Here is a 16,010-nt window from a genome sequence, read left to right as displayed (position 1 = left end):
TTTAAAGTAGGCTTAGCCCAAGAGTCTGCTGGTTTAATACTGGACCTTTTGGAGTGCTTCTATAGAAAAATTGACTTTGCTCTCTGTTTTATGTGATTTTGTTCTTTTATTTGACTTGGACTGTATTCTGTCTTTGTTGTATTTGTAGGTCTGCAACTTTTATGTTTGTCATGATGCAGCTTTCTTGGCCAGGTCTCCCTTGAAAAAGACATTCTTGATCTCATTTGGTCTAATCTGGTTATATTCAAATAAATCATATATAAATCAATGTCTGCTCTGCGCTGTAGGCCTTTAGACAATCTTCCATCAATATCCCTAATCTTTATGAGGACTAGTTTTCTCATTCTTATATTCTCCATAAGGAAATGAGTGTATAAATCAAATAAAGCCTGTGCAGCCCACATAATATAATATAATATACAAATGTACACATCATATTTGGGTTTCCAGCCTAGATGTTTTGAACCAAGAGGTCATTTGAGAAGGTGAGGGAGGATGACATCTGCCTACATTGGATTTTAGGAAAAGCAACAATTAACCTTGCAACTCACCATGTTAAATAAAATGAAATGTAATTTAAATTAATAATAATACTAAACACTGTATTTCACCCATTTAAGTGGGCAATATCAGATTCCTCCCCATGTTCAAATGTTGATTATTATTATTAGTAGTAGTAGTAGTAGCCTAGTAGTAGTGGGCCTGTAGCTGTTTTATTTTTATTTTTTTGCATGGTTTATTTAATTAATATAAGCCTAGTTTTTTTTATTAAGTCTAGTTTTCTACTCCATTGCATGCTCGGATGTGAAATGCTGTTGCTGCTGTTACTGATCATTTCCTCTCACTCTAACAAGCTTATAGACTTCAAAATAGCTGCGACTGGTGAAATTACAAATAGATTTATTTTCAAGAAGAGAATGTGATCAGATGATTGTTCCTGTGTATCTATACAGCCTGTGTGTATGTGTTGGGTTGTAATTAGGGACAATAGACGTTAAAGCACCCATGGGGGCCCAGATACTGATCATATCTCCATAAGGCTGCTAATGACCGTTCCAGTCCCGCTCAAGTGTCTGATTATCGGTGTCTTTGTTGCTGCGTTAATGGTGGGAATACCTCGGGCGTAGCTTTCCCGGTGTGTGTGTGTGTGTGTGTGTGTGTGTGTGTGTGTGTGTGTGTGTGTGTGTGTGTGTGTGTGTGTGTGTGTGTGTGTGTGTCTGTCGTTATCTCCCCAACAGAACAGAAGGGCAGTGAGTGAAGGAGAGAAAGAGATGCTGATCTCGTGTGTGTGTGCGCGCGTGCATGTGTGTGTGTGTGTGTCCTCCCCCACTAGAAGCTGGTGTGGCTGATAAGAGATCGGAGGGAGCATCATCCATCCATCCGTCCATCCCTCCTCTCCCCCCCGGGGGAGGCCAGCCCCTCTACCCGGGCCAAGCGCTCCACAGCCCGGCCAGTCGGCTCGGGCCAGCCCCGGCGACGCTCCCTGGAAATCAATCAAGGCGGATGAGCGTGAGAACGGGCTTCGGGGTCGGGCTGCTGGCTTGACGAGAGCCGCCTGGGGAATAGAGATGAGAATAGAAATGAGAGAGAGGAGGAGAGTCCCGCACTAAAAACTAATTAACAACCGAGCTTCCTGCAGTTTGGAGGTTTTTACTGTAATTATCAGCTGCTGTATCGTCTTCTTGACCCGGGAGACACTTACTGCTTTACTGACCCGGCTGACTGAAACATTCATGTTGGAAATCACTGAAGCTGCTTATGTGTTTGCATTGTAGGATCTATTCAATCAATTCACCTCCCATTTTATCTAGCTACAGAGAGATATTTTTTTAGCTGCAGTAAATAGAACTATTCCACATAGGTTTTAGTGATCTAGTGATTTTTACACCGAGACATTTGGAAATAAGTGTAGGCTACTCATGGAAATAAGCCATGAGTACATGAGCCTATAACCATATATACTGTATATAGGCCTATTATTGTATATATTTAGTCACCTAATGCAGAATAATTTAGCCGCTTCTCTAGCCTCACATAGACCTTCATGACATAAATTCATAGTAAATATCAGAATAAGTAGCACCAAACTAATGCAGCCTAAGTTATATCAGGGTAATTTAATGGGGGAAAAAAACATAAATTAATGCTTTTCTGAAAATACTTTTTTTTTCTTGTTTACATTGTTGTTTTCCTACCTGACTGAAGGTAATCGTTAACCCACCTTTTCATTTACCACTACATCACTGCATATTGCTATTCAATCAATGTTTGAAACATCAGTTCAGCCATGCTGCATCTGACTCGGACCATAATATCTTGCAGATTTAACTATTCAGATCCAGCCAGTCTACACAGTATCCTTAAAGCCATGATGCTGATGATGTCTCATAGGGATTTTTCAAACAAGCACAATCAGTACAAGTGAGCTGGTGCACATCATATTGCAGTATAAGCAGGAAAATCAACAGATATAAATACATAGTGAGAGAAAAGACTGGGCTGGGACACAAAACTGTCATGAGGTTCATAAATGGACTCCCAAATTATTCTGGAGACATTTGGTCGACTCACAATTCCTGTAATGTAAGGACGGAAAGACTGCAGGCTGGAAGACACAGACTGTGTGTCTTCAGTTTGTATCCCATCAGTGGGCAGTGAGGTGGGATAATCCTCCAGACTGCTGAAAATGACTCTATTGATCTCTGCCTCTCAGTCACCAGGCTTTAAGTATTATACTGTATTATAGAGCTGAGCTGTCTAGCTGCCCGCCTGCCTGTCTGTTGGGAAGTGTGTTTGTATGTATGTGTGTGTGCGTGTGTGTGAGTATTTCTGCACTTATGAGGACCTAATGTCCTCACAAGGATAGAAAGATGAGGAAAAATCATCTTGCACTTCTCACTTCTTTAAGGGGCTAGTTTAGGATTAGGATTTGGGTTTCAAGTTAAGATTAGAATTAGGATCAGGTTTAGTTTAGGTTAAGGGTGAATGTAGTGTAGAGGGTTAAAGTTAGGGGTTTAGGGAATGAATGTGGTCAATGAAGGTCCTCACAAGTACAGTAATACAAATGTGTGTCTGTCTGTTCCCACCATGTGGCTGACAACCAAAACAACCACCATGACATAAAAACACGTCAGAATTTGCTTAAATCTCTCTCTCTCACACACACGCACACACACACACGCACACACACACACACACACACTCGGCTGTTTCGGCTGCTTAGTGTCTGAGCTCCGTTGGGGGGTTCATAGGTGATTAGAAGCACTAAATCCAGATTAAGTAGAGGCTTGTTGGTTTACACTTGGACGGTGGGATTTACAGTTTTTTATGACACACACTTCATTCAACTGTATTTGGAAAAAATGGAAACAGTCAGACAGATCACAATAAGATTTACAGTAAGTTACAGAGGAGACAGAAAAAAGACATGAAGGAAAATATGGAATCAGAATGTAAAGATGAATGACTTTATAGACGTTAACAAATCAGCAGGTTGTTGAGTCATTATGGTTCTATATAGAGCCACTAATCCTAACTGAAGAAGTGTTCTTCTTCTGTGGTGTAGGAGGAGAGGTTTCAGCACCACGGGAGGCAGACAGCTCCTTTAACTGCTGTCATCTCCTCATTGTAAGTGAGCTAAAAAAGAAAAAAAAGATTTTAAAAAGTTTGGAACAGTTTGGAAGTTTTAAACATTTGGATTGTGATCAGGCCGACTTTCTATGTGTAACTGAATAGACAAATCATTTTCTGATTTAATATGATGCATTCTGGATCAATTAAATAACATGCTAATGATTTCAGAATTAAATGAAAACAGTTAGTTTAGTCTAGGCAACTTTTTATTTTTTCGTATTTGAGAGATGAAGTGGATAAGAAGAACAATCTGTTGTGACTGTTATAAAACTGTCACACTGATCTGATATGTATTTGTTAATTAAGTCTATCTATAATAGTAATAATAAATTGTATTTATAAAGCGCTTTACATGACACTCAAAGACTCTTTACAACAGCTAAGGGAAAAAACAAAACAAATATATACTGTATATATACAAAGAAATCTATCTATCTATCTATCTATCTATCTATCTATCTATCTATCTATCTATCTATCTATCACTCTCTGTAACATTTATATAGTACCAGTAACAGTAGGCCTAGATGTTTTCTTTCTTTCTTCCTTCCTTCCTTCCTTCCAGCTCAACTGTCCTAGATCAGTAAGATGATCGTCTGTCGCCCCCTAGTGGATCATAGTGGTAGTGATTCTCTGGACATAAAGGTTACAGTCATAAATATTGATTTAGTTATTTTCTGACTTTCTCTGGGGACTCACATCCTCAAATGATAATTCTCATGAACCATTATTGTTGCTTATCAGACCAAACCAAACAAAACATATTGAAACATACCGGCTCAAGCATAAACAAAACATACAGAACCAAACAGGAGGAATTCAATTAGCATGTGCCACTAAATTCTGAAATAGTCCACATTAGTTCTAGCATAGACTGTGAAGGTCCTGATGATACAAAACAATAGAGCAATTTTTCATGCAAAGGACTGGCAATTGTGTTTGTGTGTGTGTGTGTGTGTGTGTGTGTGTGTGAGTGTGTGAGAGTGTGGGGCCCAGCAGCTCTCTTCCGCCCCCTGCTGACAGAAGTCTAGCCTGCCTCTTCCTCTCTTTATGGACGTCCCGGATGTTTTTGAACCCCCCTGGCCCCGTGCCACCCATAACACCCCACCACTCTCACTGTCAGCAGGGGTTGAGATCCTGGTTGTACATCCAGAAAAACAGAGTCACCCCTGCTGTCTCTTCTCCACTGCCTCTGACCTTCATCCCAATTTTCAAACTATTTGTACAGCAACTTTCTCTGTTACAGATAACAAAGAGCTGCAAGATACAAGGAACAAAAACAGTCTGCTATAAAAATAAAAAAAAAGGGAAGTCTTGCACTGCTGACTGCATTCGCTTATTAAAGCCTACTCAGCAAAATCCAGGAACCATACTGGACTCAGACAAGCACAAAAACAAGCTATTGGCAAGTTTATAAAATGGGTTTTCCGCAGTATCGCAAAGTTTTATATTTGTATTCCCTCAAGCAGATTATTTCAAAGTGTAACTGCACTGATTGCGAATACTCAACCCCCTTTTTTTGTCTTTAATCCAGATTTTGGAACAGTTAGGAAGCCAAACACCCAAAATATAACTGTGTACACTTGTGTTTCAACCAGAAATGTATCTCTGTGGGGAGGACAGCTCTCTGAAACAACATGCAGGCCACAGGACAGCGAAATGTTCCATTACATCCAGAGGAAAGTGTTCCAGACGAAGTCGCAGCTCCAGTCTGCAAACCGGAGGAGGGGGAAGCAGGAAATGCAGAACAAGAGAAGCAGGTGATGATATCGGTGAAAGACAGGTGAAACCCCAGGCGGACATATTTGACTTCTTCATAACTCTTTCATGGTCGCACAGTCATAAGTTCAGCATGCCATCTGATGAGTCACTGTTCACTTTGACCCTCGACCCCGCCGCGCTTTACTGTGTGTGTGTGTGTTTGATTCAGTGAGTCAGCGATTCAAGGTGAGTCACTCTGTACTGTACATGTCTGCTCATGTCTGGAAAGCCGAGGGATTCCCACACACACTCACACACACATAAACATACATGCATGCAAGCAAGCAAGCATGCATACACGACTTTGCGATATTGTTTAACGATGACTATCATAATCTTGTTTTTCTTCTTCTTCTCTAGAGGATATTTAGTCAAAGCGCCTTTACACAGTGACACATATCTTACTCCATTAAATTCCCCTGCACCCCCCCACCGGCCCAGCCCCGCCCCACCCCGATACCTCAGCGATGGAGAATGGCCTTTTAGTTTCCCTTGAAACTCCTGTCCAGATAAAGACCTGTGGAAAGAACAGAACGTGTGTTAACTGCTGGAAATGATGTGTTCAATGTGCGCTAATAGGAACAAAAAAAATACAATATACCCTTTTCAATATGTGTGTAGTTGGGGGATAACATATACTTTATTTCAATTGAATTTGTGTTATGAAGACTTTCATTCTAAAGCACTGTGTGTGCATCCATTTTGGTAAAAAAATCATAATATTTAACAACCACAGATGATTCTATGGCTATTATGTACATAACAGACAAACGACTGGTACCTTTTATAGTAATTCATCATGTGGTTTACATTTTTTTTTTTATATTTTATCTTTTGTTTTTCTGAATATAGAACCTAAACCTATAAGCAAACATAACACTGAAGAAAAGAAAAAAAAACAACACAAGGTAGAGACATTTAGACAAATTTCATTAGAGATAATTTGGACAGAATCACTTCATCATATCGGTATTATACCTTTCCACTGTTGACAAAGGCAAGGTTTCAGTGTAGTCAGTGTAAGGCTGGCAAATTTTCAGAAAGCAATTTCTTCCTTAAAATATATGTCACATTCTCCAGAGGTTCACATCTATTCATTTCTGAGAGCCAAAGTCCTATTGAGAGGTGACAATAATTTTTAGAAAGGGTTTTGCATATGTTAGAAATCTTTTATTTTTAAGGGAAAAGCGTTATTGCCGTTCAACTGGTGTGTATCTCATGGTGGAATGTAACTTGATACAGCCTGAGAGAGTTTAACAGAGCTAGAGACAGCTTAAACCAGTATATATAGTGGATCCGGAGCCGGTAGTGTTATATATCTCTTTCAGGAACATTTACTGGGAGAACGTCAGCACCCAGGTAACAGATGACACTGTCAACACTGTTATCTTGGTATTCATGTACAGCCAGTACAAAGTTCCAAGGGAATCTTTTACACCATGAGAATGTTTTCTGAAGATTTTCAAAGTCCTGTGCTGGTGTTTCAAGCGCTGGTGGTTTGTCAAAGTAACTGAATCTGACTTCTCCTCTTTATCAACCATAAAACACACTGGCAGAATCTTTATCTTCAATGACAGAGATAAGGAGGATTTTTTCCCCCGGGGCTTTCCAATTAGAACACACTCCAACTGTAAGTGGGTAACCTAGGGGGATCCTGGTGACTACGTTTCGAAAGGCCCATAAAATCTGATCCAGGATCCAGGATCATTCTACGCTGTTGCAACCCCCTCCATACACTTCCCCCTCTGTCCTATAGGCTGCTTTTGCAAACCAGATATCACACTCATCAAATACTTGCATTGCTTTTGTTCACTTGACACAGTATGCAATGCATATGAGAATGTGCTTCCTTTACTAGTTTGAGAATCATTTGTGATCTTTAACCAATAAATAAAATCTTTCCACTGCCGTAAAGGGAGGGTGGATTTCCTAATCTGCTGGAAAATATTCACTTCCCTTTGTCTGAATACATTCTTACATAAGGCTGTGTGTGTGTGCGTGTGTGTAACTCCTTTGTGTTTTCCTTTCTTTCAGCTGTAGTGAACGCTACCTTTCTTTCTTTCGTGCATTCCTTTCCTCCATTCATCTGCCTTATGACTGTTCAAACAGAGGTATCACGCTCTCCCTCTTGAACATCTTTCCAGCCTCTCTTTACTAACTGATGAAGCAGAATGCAATGTGAAATATTGAAATTGGTTGCAGAGTAATTTCTACTTATGTCAACATCAGCTGTTGCATGGCCAACTAGCTGAATTGCCTCAACAAATGCATTCAATTCATGCATTCATCACATATATATTCTGCACAAGCTACTCTCTTTTCTAACCGAAACACTCAGAAAACAGCAGCATACTTGGTGTATGTGTGTATGTGTGTGTGTGTGTGTGTGTGTGTGTGTGCATGCATCGGCCCGAGCGAAATCCTTACATGTTGCTCAACAGTTGCAACCATGACAGTAAAATTGCAGTGAGAGAGCAGCCTGGGCTTCCCAGTCTAACTGGTCGCACAGACTCAACAATGGGAGGTAAAACAACACTGGAGTTTCCCCCAGGCCTCCAGAACATCGCGCTCCAGCCCGCGTTCGCTCTTTAAAGGGATAGCTCCGGGTTTTAAGACATCTTGGAGTTCTTCCACTGCCGTCCGAAAACAGAAATTGCACCGGGGTTTTTGATACTCGGAAGGAGCTGTTAGGGGTTTATTAGAGGAAGCAGTGGGAGACAGATTCATCTCTCTGTAAAACTAGAGCAGTCAAGTGTTCAGCTATGTTGTGAAAGAGTTGGCAAGATGTCCAGAATGTGCTTCATCTGATTTTAGTTGATACATGCAACCAAGACACTGAGGCTATGTGGTTTTTATTAACTGAAAAGACTCCCAGTTTATGATATAAGATAAAAGTCTAAAATCTGAACTGTTTTGGTGTTTTTCACATTAATTATATCAGTTTTATACATGAACTATATAACATTTCCATTTTCCTACCTGGTTTGCCTTTGTTAGCTGTCAGCCTGAGACATTACCTCAGCGCTGCACTGTGTTCTCTGCTGACATCCAGGCTTTTTATTTTCCTGACTCACTTACTAATAATTGCAAACAGGCAAATTAAGTCCATGCATGCAGCAGAATTATGATTGTCCCAGCTCAAACAAGCATGAGTGCCTTTACTATTTATTACAGGGGCAACTTAGGAACTGTACACTGTAAATGTTATAACAAGGTGAAATGTCCCTTTAAGAACAAGCAAATTAACTTGGCTGTGTGGTTCTGTGGCTCTCAGGGAAACTCCACTGCAGAGCTGCTGCTTTTTCCTTCTATATTATATTGTTATGAAGCTTTGATAAACAAAGTGCGATCAAATTAAAAAGGTGTCTGACTTTGAGGCAAGTTTTGGAGGAAAGTCCTGTGCATACTGCAGCCTCCTCCACATCTCTCTCTCTCTCTCTCTACCCACCCAATGCTGATGGGGTGTGAAGCAACATTTGCATGTTGTGCTTTTGTTCAGTACACTGTGAAAGCACACAAGCTTATGAGGCACGTGGCTTTAGGAACTGCATGTATCTCATAATAGAATATTGCTCCAGTAAACGCTGTGCATTCAGTATTCTACTGAGGGAAAAGTAATCAAAATATATATGCTTTAAAATAATCTGACTTTCTGGGTTTGAGAGTTTTCAGTCCCTGATTGCTTGCTGTTACTGTTGCATCATTTTCACAAAACATATATTTTGCATGTTATCTGGTTGTTTTCAAAGTACTAACTGCAGGTTTCAGATACAGAATAGAGAGAAAGAGGCATGTTTCTTTTGGAAATGTAGTAGAACTAGTACCCATAAGGAGGAAATGCATATAAATCAAGTCAAAGTACTTATATAAATGACGATGTACTTAAGAAATGTATACTTTAAATACAGCACTTCGGTAAATGTAGCCTGCAAAGTTACTTTGCACCCCTGGTGACAGCGCATGCAGCCTGTCTGTGTGTATTTATATGCATCTCAATAGAAATCCCCTCTTGGAGCCAGCAATCTGTATGCTGTGTTATTCTAAGTGACAGTTTGCTGGAAATCCCCCACCTAGTTGCGTTGCCCCGCCCCGCTGCAGCCACACAGACAGAGGGCATTTACAGACTGCCTCACAACTCCACAAGGATACAACCAAGCGCACCTCGACTCGGCTAGCTAAAACCACCGCCATGGACCTTCACCGGACCAGTATATTGAATCAAATGGATTACGGCGAGGACTCTAAAGAGGGGAAGCCGGCTCAGACGACAGAAGAGCGGCTGGACAGCGGTTTGGACTCGCTGAAAGAGGAGGAATACCAGGCTGTGGCGGCCGAGCTGACGCGGCTCCGGGTGGATAGTCTGCCGCCGCAGCACAAACAACAACCCGCTGTAACCGGAGAACAGCAGGAATGGAAAGCACAGATCACGGAGGACGGAGATACGTAAGTTTTACCGGGAATAGAGCGTTAAGCTTGGGCTATTTTTGCATTTTGGGGGCGATAACTAGCCGTGCAGTGTCGCGGGTAGGCCTAGCTTTGCTCTTGGAGGTAATATGATCCCTTTCCTGTTGCGAATAATGTCTTCCTCTGCCTTGTCATTACAACACACAGGCCCAGTTTAGGCTTAGTTTCTGCATTGGGGCTTGTAAAAGTACCCGACTGCAGTGTTAACAATGCACAGAACTGGTGTCCAGTTTGATAATGGGTTTAGTTGTGGTCAGGCACGGAGGTATTGGACGTAAACAACGGACTATTATCAGAAGGGAATCTACTATGGCCGCGGGTCAGACTCGGCTGCCTGGGAAAGTCCCGGGCGCGCCGCCAAGGAATCCGACCGATGCGCGTCCCCGTGACGCGAGGGGAAAGAAAAAACTTAAAAATTCAGCAATAAGCCACTCGACGTTGTTGGCTAAAACGTTTTAAAATGCCTGTAAATCAGTGTCGAGTGGCTTATTACTTTTATAAAATAGGCAACACGCCCCTTGCAATAAAAAGAAAGACTTCAAATGTTCAATAAATCATTTCGTTTTAAATAGGTAATAATTAACTGTCATTCTGCCGCCGAGCAATATAGGTCTTAAACAGTATAGTGGCTAAACAACGTGGTTGATTATTTTCAATCAGCGCAACTTAAATGAAGTGCCATAAGGTCAAAGGTGTACGTTTATTGGGTATTTTGCAACGGCTTCGAACGTAATTTAGCCAATCAGAACTGAGAATCGGAGAATCAGGTTCATACAAAAACAATTAAGTGTGAACCCTGCTAGTGAATTTTTTTTAAATATATATGATACATTTCACCAGACTTTTCTGGACTTTCCCAGACATACAGTGTAGACAGCTATGTAATTCAACTAAGTAAACACAATTTCCATAGACAAAACCTTACCAATGGCGGTCCGTGGCCTATTGTGTGTGATGAAACACCAGAATACTCCACAATTCCATTTTCTGGACATACAACTCCCATTGATTTCTAATGGAAATACCAGTTTTCCTGTTTTTACCCATATTTTTGTGTTAGATGATTTCATATATCTCCCAACACTACATTCTCTGCATTAGTTTCCATTTGACCTGTATCTGATTCAGTATCATGTATAATGTTGTTATCTGTACTATTTTTCAACTGTCCTTCCAGGTAATCAGCATTCTAACATTCTCCAAGTAGAGTTGAACTGATACCAAGTTCAACTACTTTGTGCAGTCTTATGACACCAAGACCCAAAATACTAGGATAATGCTATTTGATGTTGCTATGATGCGTTGCTTTGATGTTAATCTTTATTAATCAAAGATATATGCATTTACCATTACCAGTTTTGTTGAAGGTGTTTTTTTTTTTTGCTGTCAGTATCTCAAATGTGTCACTAGTTCCCTACTAGTTGTGGACAGTTGTCCCTACAGGCTTCTAGATTTGAAGCCATAGACAGAATGTACCGGCATTTCCCCGGTGGCTAGTGCTAATTTCAAGCCCTGGTTATGTAAGTGTGCATTCTAACAGGTTTCTTACTGTCCCCTTTGTCTCTGCAGGCTGCTCCACCTGGCTATCATCCACGAGGCCAAGGACTGTATCAGAACCATGATCAACCTGTCCAGGAACACACACTTCCTCAACACACAGAATGACCAGAGACAGGTGCGTGAGAACCGCGTGTGTCTCTGAGGAAGATTTATACAAGTTATTTACCCCTCCTCATCTCTATCATCTATCCTTTCTCCTCACTCTCTCATCTCTCGCTTTCTATCTATCCACTGTATGTAGACTCCCCTCCACCTGGCTGTATTAGTAATCAATCCTGATGCACTGTATGTCTATGATCAAAGGAAGAATAATGAAATGACATGCTGAGACAATAACTCACCTCTCCATCTCCATCTAGACTCCCCTCCACCTAGCGGTAATCACGGACCAGGCGGACGTGTGCGAGCGCCTCCTGGTGGCCGGCTGCGACGCCACGCTGGTGGACGACAGCGGGGACACGGCCCTCCACATCGCCTGTCGCCGCGGCAACCTGGTCTGCTTCAGCGCCATCACGCAGAACTGTCAGTCGGAGCATTTAAACACCAGCATGGCCGCCTGCAACTACCAGGGTAAGACTTGTCTCGCAGCAGTTGTGGGGGCGGTTTGGTTTTGGTTCCTTGTCTGTTCCTCTTTTTTTCTCCCCCAGTTTTGATAGAACTTGTACTACTCTAACTATTGTTATAACATTTTAGATAAAAGCACTAATTGTGAGCATTGGGCTTATACTTAGCTGTGTTTTTGGGGCAAAAATGTTACAATTTGGCACTGGTAGGCTAAATTACAAAGTTTCTACATTATTATTTTCTGTAGCAGTGGTGGTCATTTTCCTTCTGCGGTGGCTCATCACTGCTGAATGGAAACGGAGGAGACACTGACCTAACTGCTGTGCTCTTAACTACTATTTAACAGTAGGAATGGTGGGCAGGAAGAGAGTCATTTCTGCTGCACATTATCCCTAAATACTATGGTTAGGAAGGAGGAAGTATTTAAAATTTTTTGCAAGCAAGGGGAATGCCATAGCCTCTCATGCCCCACTCAATCACACGCTGACTAAAACCCATCCATTACATGGCAGATAATGTTAGACGCTCAGCTCCTAACAGAGAGGCAGAAAGTCCATTTTTAGACTCTCGCACTTGACATTTTAAAGCCTTTGGTATGGCATTGTTGGCTGGTGTGCAACCCTTTTCTCTAGGGAACCAAATTTTCAAAATAATTTTTCTCATGACCCAAACTGATTTTGGCTTATGTAACGAAAATGGCCTTTTTAGGTAGTCTGTTTCCCCCCAAAAAGTATTCAACCTAATCATAGCAGGGACTTTCAGAATGCTTTAAGCAGATATTATTGCTGGAATACAAAATTATACTTCTCTAGTTACAGAATAACGTGGGGGCCCATTTTAATTCACCCACCTTTGGATCCCGGAGCAGTCCCTAGAAAAACACTGGTGTAAAATGACATGTGCTGGTCCGGTGTCAGTTGTTGAACTGTTCCTCTGGTGTTTTCTGCAGGTCAGAACTGCCTCCACCTGGCCTCAGTGCAGGGCTTCCTGTCACTGGTGGAGAGCCTGGTGGCTCTGGGAGCTGACATCAACGCACAGGTATACAACACACACTAACACACCATGTGCATGTCTCACACACACACACACACATATACATACACATACAGGGTATATAATCCGCAACAAACAGTATTCAGCCTCTTCTACAGGGTGTCTGCAAGCCTAAGACATTTTTAGACAGTTTCAGGACTGGCAGACACCCCATCTGTGCTGTATTGACAGAATACACTAGAGTGTGACAGGAGAGAAAATAGACCCTGCTCTGACACTGTGAATCCCCGTACTGATTAAGTCCGCTGTCCCCCCTCCCCTCCCGCAGGAGCAGTGTAACGGCCGCAGTGCGCTGCACCTGGCCGTGGACCAGCAGAACCTGTCGCTGGTCAGGCTGCTGCTGAAGGGCGGCGCCGACGCCAACCACCTGACCTACGGCGGCCACTCCGCCTTCCACCTCACCTACGGTCGCCACGACGACGACATCAGGAGGGAGCTGTACCCGCTGACCAGCCCCGCGCTGAGGGAGCTGCCCGACAGCGAGTCGGAAGACAGCGAGGAAGAGGAGGACGGGCAGTCTGATGAGGAGGTGTGTGTGGACTGTATATGTGTGTGTGTGTGTGTGTGTGTTAAAAATGTTCAGGGCGACCAAATTAGGGTTCAACTGACATGAGCTTTTGAATGCTGACACCAGTGTTTTTTGGATTGAAGCTGCAAATAGCCAATATTCATCATCTTGGAGTTTTTTTTCAGTTCTGCCAAAAAATTCCCCAAAATTCCCAAGGTTGCTTTTGCCAGATTTGTATTCATGTCCGGGTGTAAAAGCCTCTGAAACAGCACTTAGACCATCATGGGACACTAAAACTCTCCATTGAAAGCCAAACTAATGAAAACACCGTTGCAACCCTAGACCAACTAGTATAACTCTGTAACCGTTTCCTCTCCTCCGCCCGTCTGCAGGTGGGATACGACGACATCCAGTGGAACGGACATTAGCGGGAAGCCGGAAAAGAGGAAGTCGCAGAGGCGGGAGGCTGCGGTGACGGCGGACAACAGAAAACGGCCTCGGCGCGTCCACTTCCCTCCTGCGATGATGTCACAGGAGCGCAGGAACGTGGATGACACAGCATGGGCGCGTCCACGGACGGACAGACGGACGGACGGACGGACAGGTCGGAGGGATGGACGGACAAGACAGCTGCGAGGGTGAATCTAACAAACCCGAGAGACTGACGGCTGAATAAACCAACGAGACCGCAGGAAGTGCAAACACATGTTCGGACGCGAAAAACACAACAAATTATGACGGGATGGGGGTTTCATATTGCTGTATGATAGCGGATCGCTTATATTCTGTGGACACTGCAAAAAAAACAAAAAAACAAAGTCACAAAACGTCCATCCACACAGATGTACCTGCAACACCTATGTTGTACGATATTGTAAATGCTGTGTATACAAAGATGTATTTTTTATGGAAGCTGTGAATGTGTACAGTTGAGCGGGTTGTAAATGTCAGACAGCAAACGGTCCAGCACACTCCAGTTAAATTAAAACACTTCTATTTAACTCAAGTTCAGTCTCTACTGTGTGTATTGTGTACCGAAGGGTTTCCAGGGACTGGGTCGGCTCCCGATTTTGGGTCACGGGAAGATTAAAACAGGTCCTTAACTTACTGTGGAGAAACAGTTGATGATTTTTGATTGGAAAATTGCATATTAGGTCCTGAACTAAGGATGGGAATTAAGGACAGAAATAGCTGTATTCACACATGTACATTAGACACACAAGCACCTAAAAGTAAGTTTAACACATACAACTCGTAGTGACAACCACAATTTAAAGGCTGTTTCCTCAGCTGTCCGTTCTTTGTATAACTTCATCTGATGCAAGCCACGACAGCTGAGTTTTGTTTCCCCGACTAGCCGCCTAAATTTTCATATAATGCATGTCATGCAGGAAACTGGCTGGTAAAGTGACAGCACACTTCTACTGTATGAGGAACTTGTGACCAATTCTGGCTACCGCACAGTTCCTCATGCTGTGTGTGTATGTCGAGGGAGAGATAAAGCAAGAGAAAGTGTGTGTGTGTGTGTGTGTGTGCGGAATGACACTCGGCCAACTAAATCAGGAAGTTTTGGGGAGGGCGGGGCTAAAGGGCAAGCAACAGGAAATTCCAGAACAGAACAGTCAGCTGTTCCCGACATTCCTGCTTCTCAGCCGACAAGAAGGGAATCTCCGCTGAGCAACAGGATGTTTATATATTTCATTAGAATTACATTCTATTATCTTATAATCCAGCTTTGTGCTCCAAATTAATGTGATCAGGGTCCAGCGGCTCGCTGCATATGCTTGACGCTGCAAGTTTGAAGTTAAATTGGAGACTTTTTAAGACCTTTTTAATGCCAGGATGAAATCCAAGACTTCTTTTGCAACTGAAATCAATGTGAATGAAAAAAACCAAACTGTAGACCTAGGAGAATACAGGTCTGCATTACTGCTGAGCTATTTCTTACTGGAAAACCAGCGCACCAGAAATATTTTTAAGACCTCTAAAAGTGGATTTAAGACATCAAGACATTTAAAGTTTTTAAGTTTAGACAATATGATTTAAGACATTGTAAGACTTTTCCAGGACCTGCAGACTCCCTGATACAAAGCATTTAATGGCCTGGTTTAAACCATCATTGATTCGATGTGTACTGCAGTGTTATTTAGTGTGGAGTGGTGTCAGAAAAGTTGGCCACCAGTGAGTTTGCATTACAAATTTATCTATTTTGAGCTAACAAAGACAATGGCATCTCTCTTCATCTCCCCTCATTACAATAACTAGGCTTGTACAAAATATTGTGTGATGTTTTAAATGCAAGCACAAAAGACCTTTTTTTAACTAACCATAACCACAGGAAATTAATTCTTCCTGTTTAAACAGCCATGGAAACATCCAATCTGTTCCACAAAGGGCTAAATATAAGATTTGCTGTTATAGTGTAAATGCATACCAACGCAGCTCTTGCTTGCCAGACAATAGGAGC

At 42.2% G+C, this 16,010-nt stretch overlaps 1 protein-coding gene across 2 annotated transcripts; it reads left to right on the top strand.

The window, feature by feature from the left end:
* Positions 1-9,509: 9,509 nt before the first annotated feature.
* Positions 9,510-14,549, top strand: nfkbiab (nuclear factor of kappa light polypeptide gene enhancer in B-cells inhibitor, alpha b). 2 transcript variants are annotated; one of them, XM_071533006.1, is made up of 6 exons: positions 9,510-9,837; positions 11,428-11,533; positions 11,778-11,988; positions 12,932-13,020; positions 13,304-13,564; positions 13,936-14,549. In XM_071533006.1, exons 1-6 carry the CDS (start codon positions 9,584-9,586, stop codon positions 13,969-13,971), a joined length of 957 nt encoding a protein of 318 aa, XP_071389107.1. In that variant the 5' UTR covers positions 9,510-9,583; the 3' UTR covers positions 13,972-14,549. The 2 variants fall into 2 exon arrangements, with proteins under 2 accessions (XP_071389107.1, XP_071389106.1); XM_071533005.1 differs by having other exon boundaries at positions 9,513-9,837; positions 13,304-13,570.
* The last annotated feature ends 1,461 nt before the right edge of the window (positions 14,550-16,010 follow it).

This window comes from Centroberyx affinis, unplaced genomic scaffold (assembly GCF_046629955.1).
Source record: "Centroberyx affinis isolate AG114_WGS23_722 - 3 ecotype Tasmania unplaced genomic scaffold, CSIRO-AGI_Caff_v1 ptg002307l_1, whole genome shotgun sequence".
In the NCBI taxonomy this organism is placed as follows: domain Eukaryota; kingdom Metazoa; phylum Chordata; class Actinopteri; order Beryciformes; family Berycidae; genus Centroberyx; species Centroberyx affinis.
This window is presented reverse-complemented; position numbering and strand designations above follow the sequence as displayed.

Excerpts from the sequence above, each read along its gene's own strand:
- nfkbiab (XM_071533005.1), top strand. The coding sequence starts at position 9,584 with ATGGACCTTCACCGGACCAGTATATTGAATCAAATGGATTACGGCGAG. Across the intron at positions 11,989-12,931 it reads GGCCGCCTGCAACTACCAGG|GTCAGAACTGCCTCCACCTG; the intron begins GTAAGACTTGTC and ends TGTTTTCTGCAG. Across the intron at positions 13,571-13,935 it reads AGTCTGATGAGGAGGTGTGT|GTGGGATACGACGACATCCA; the intron begins GTGGACTGTATA and ends GCCCGTCTGCAG.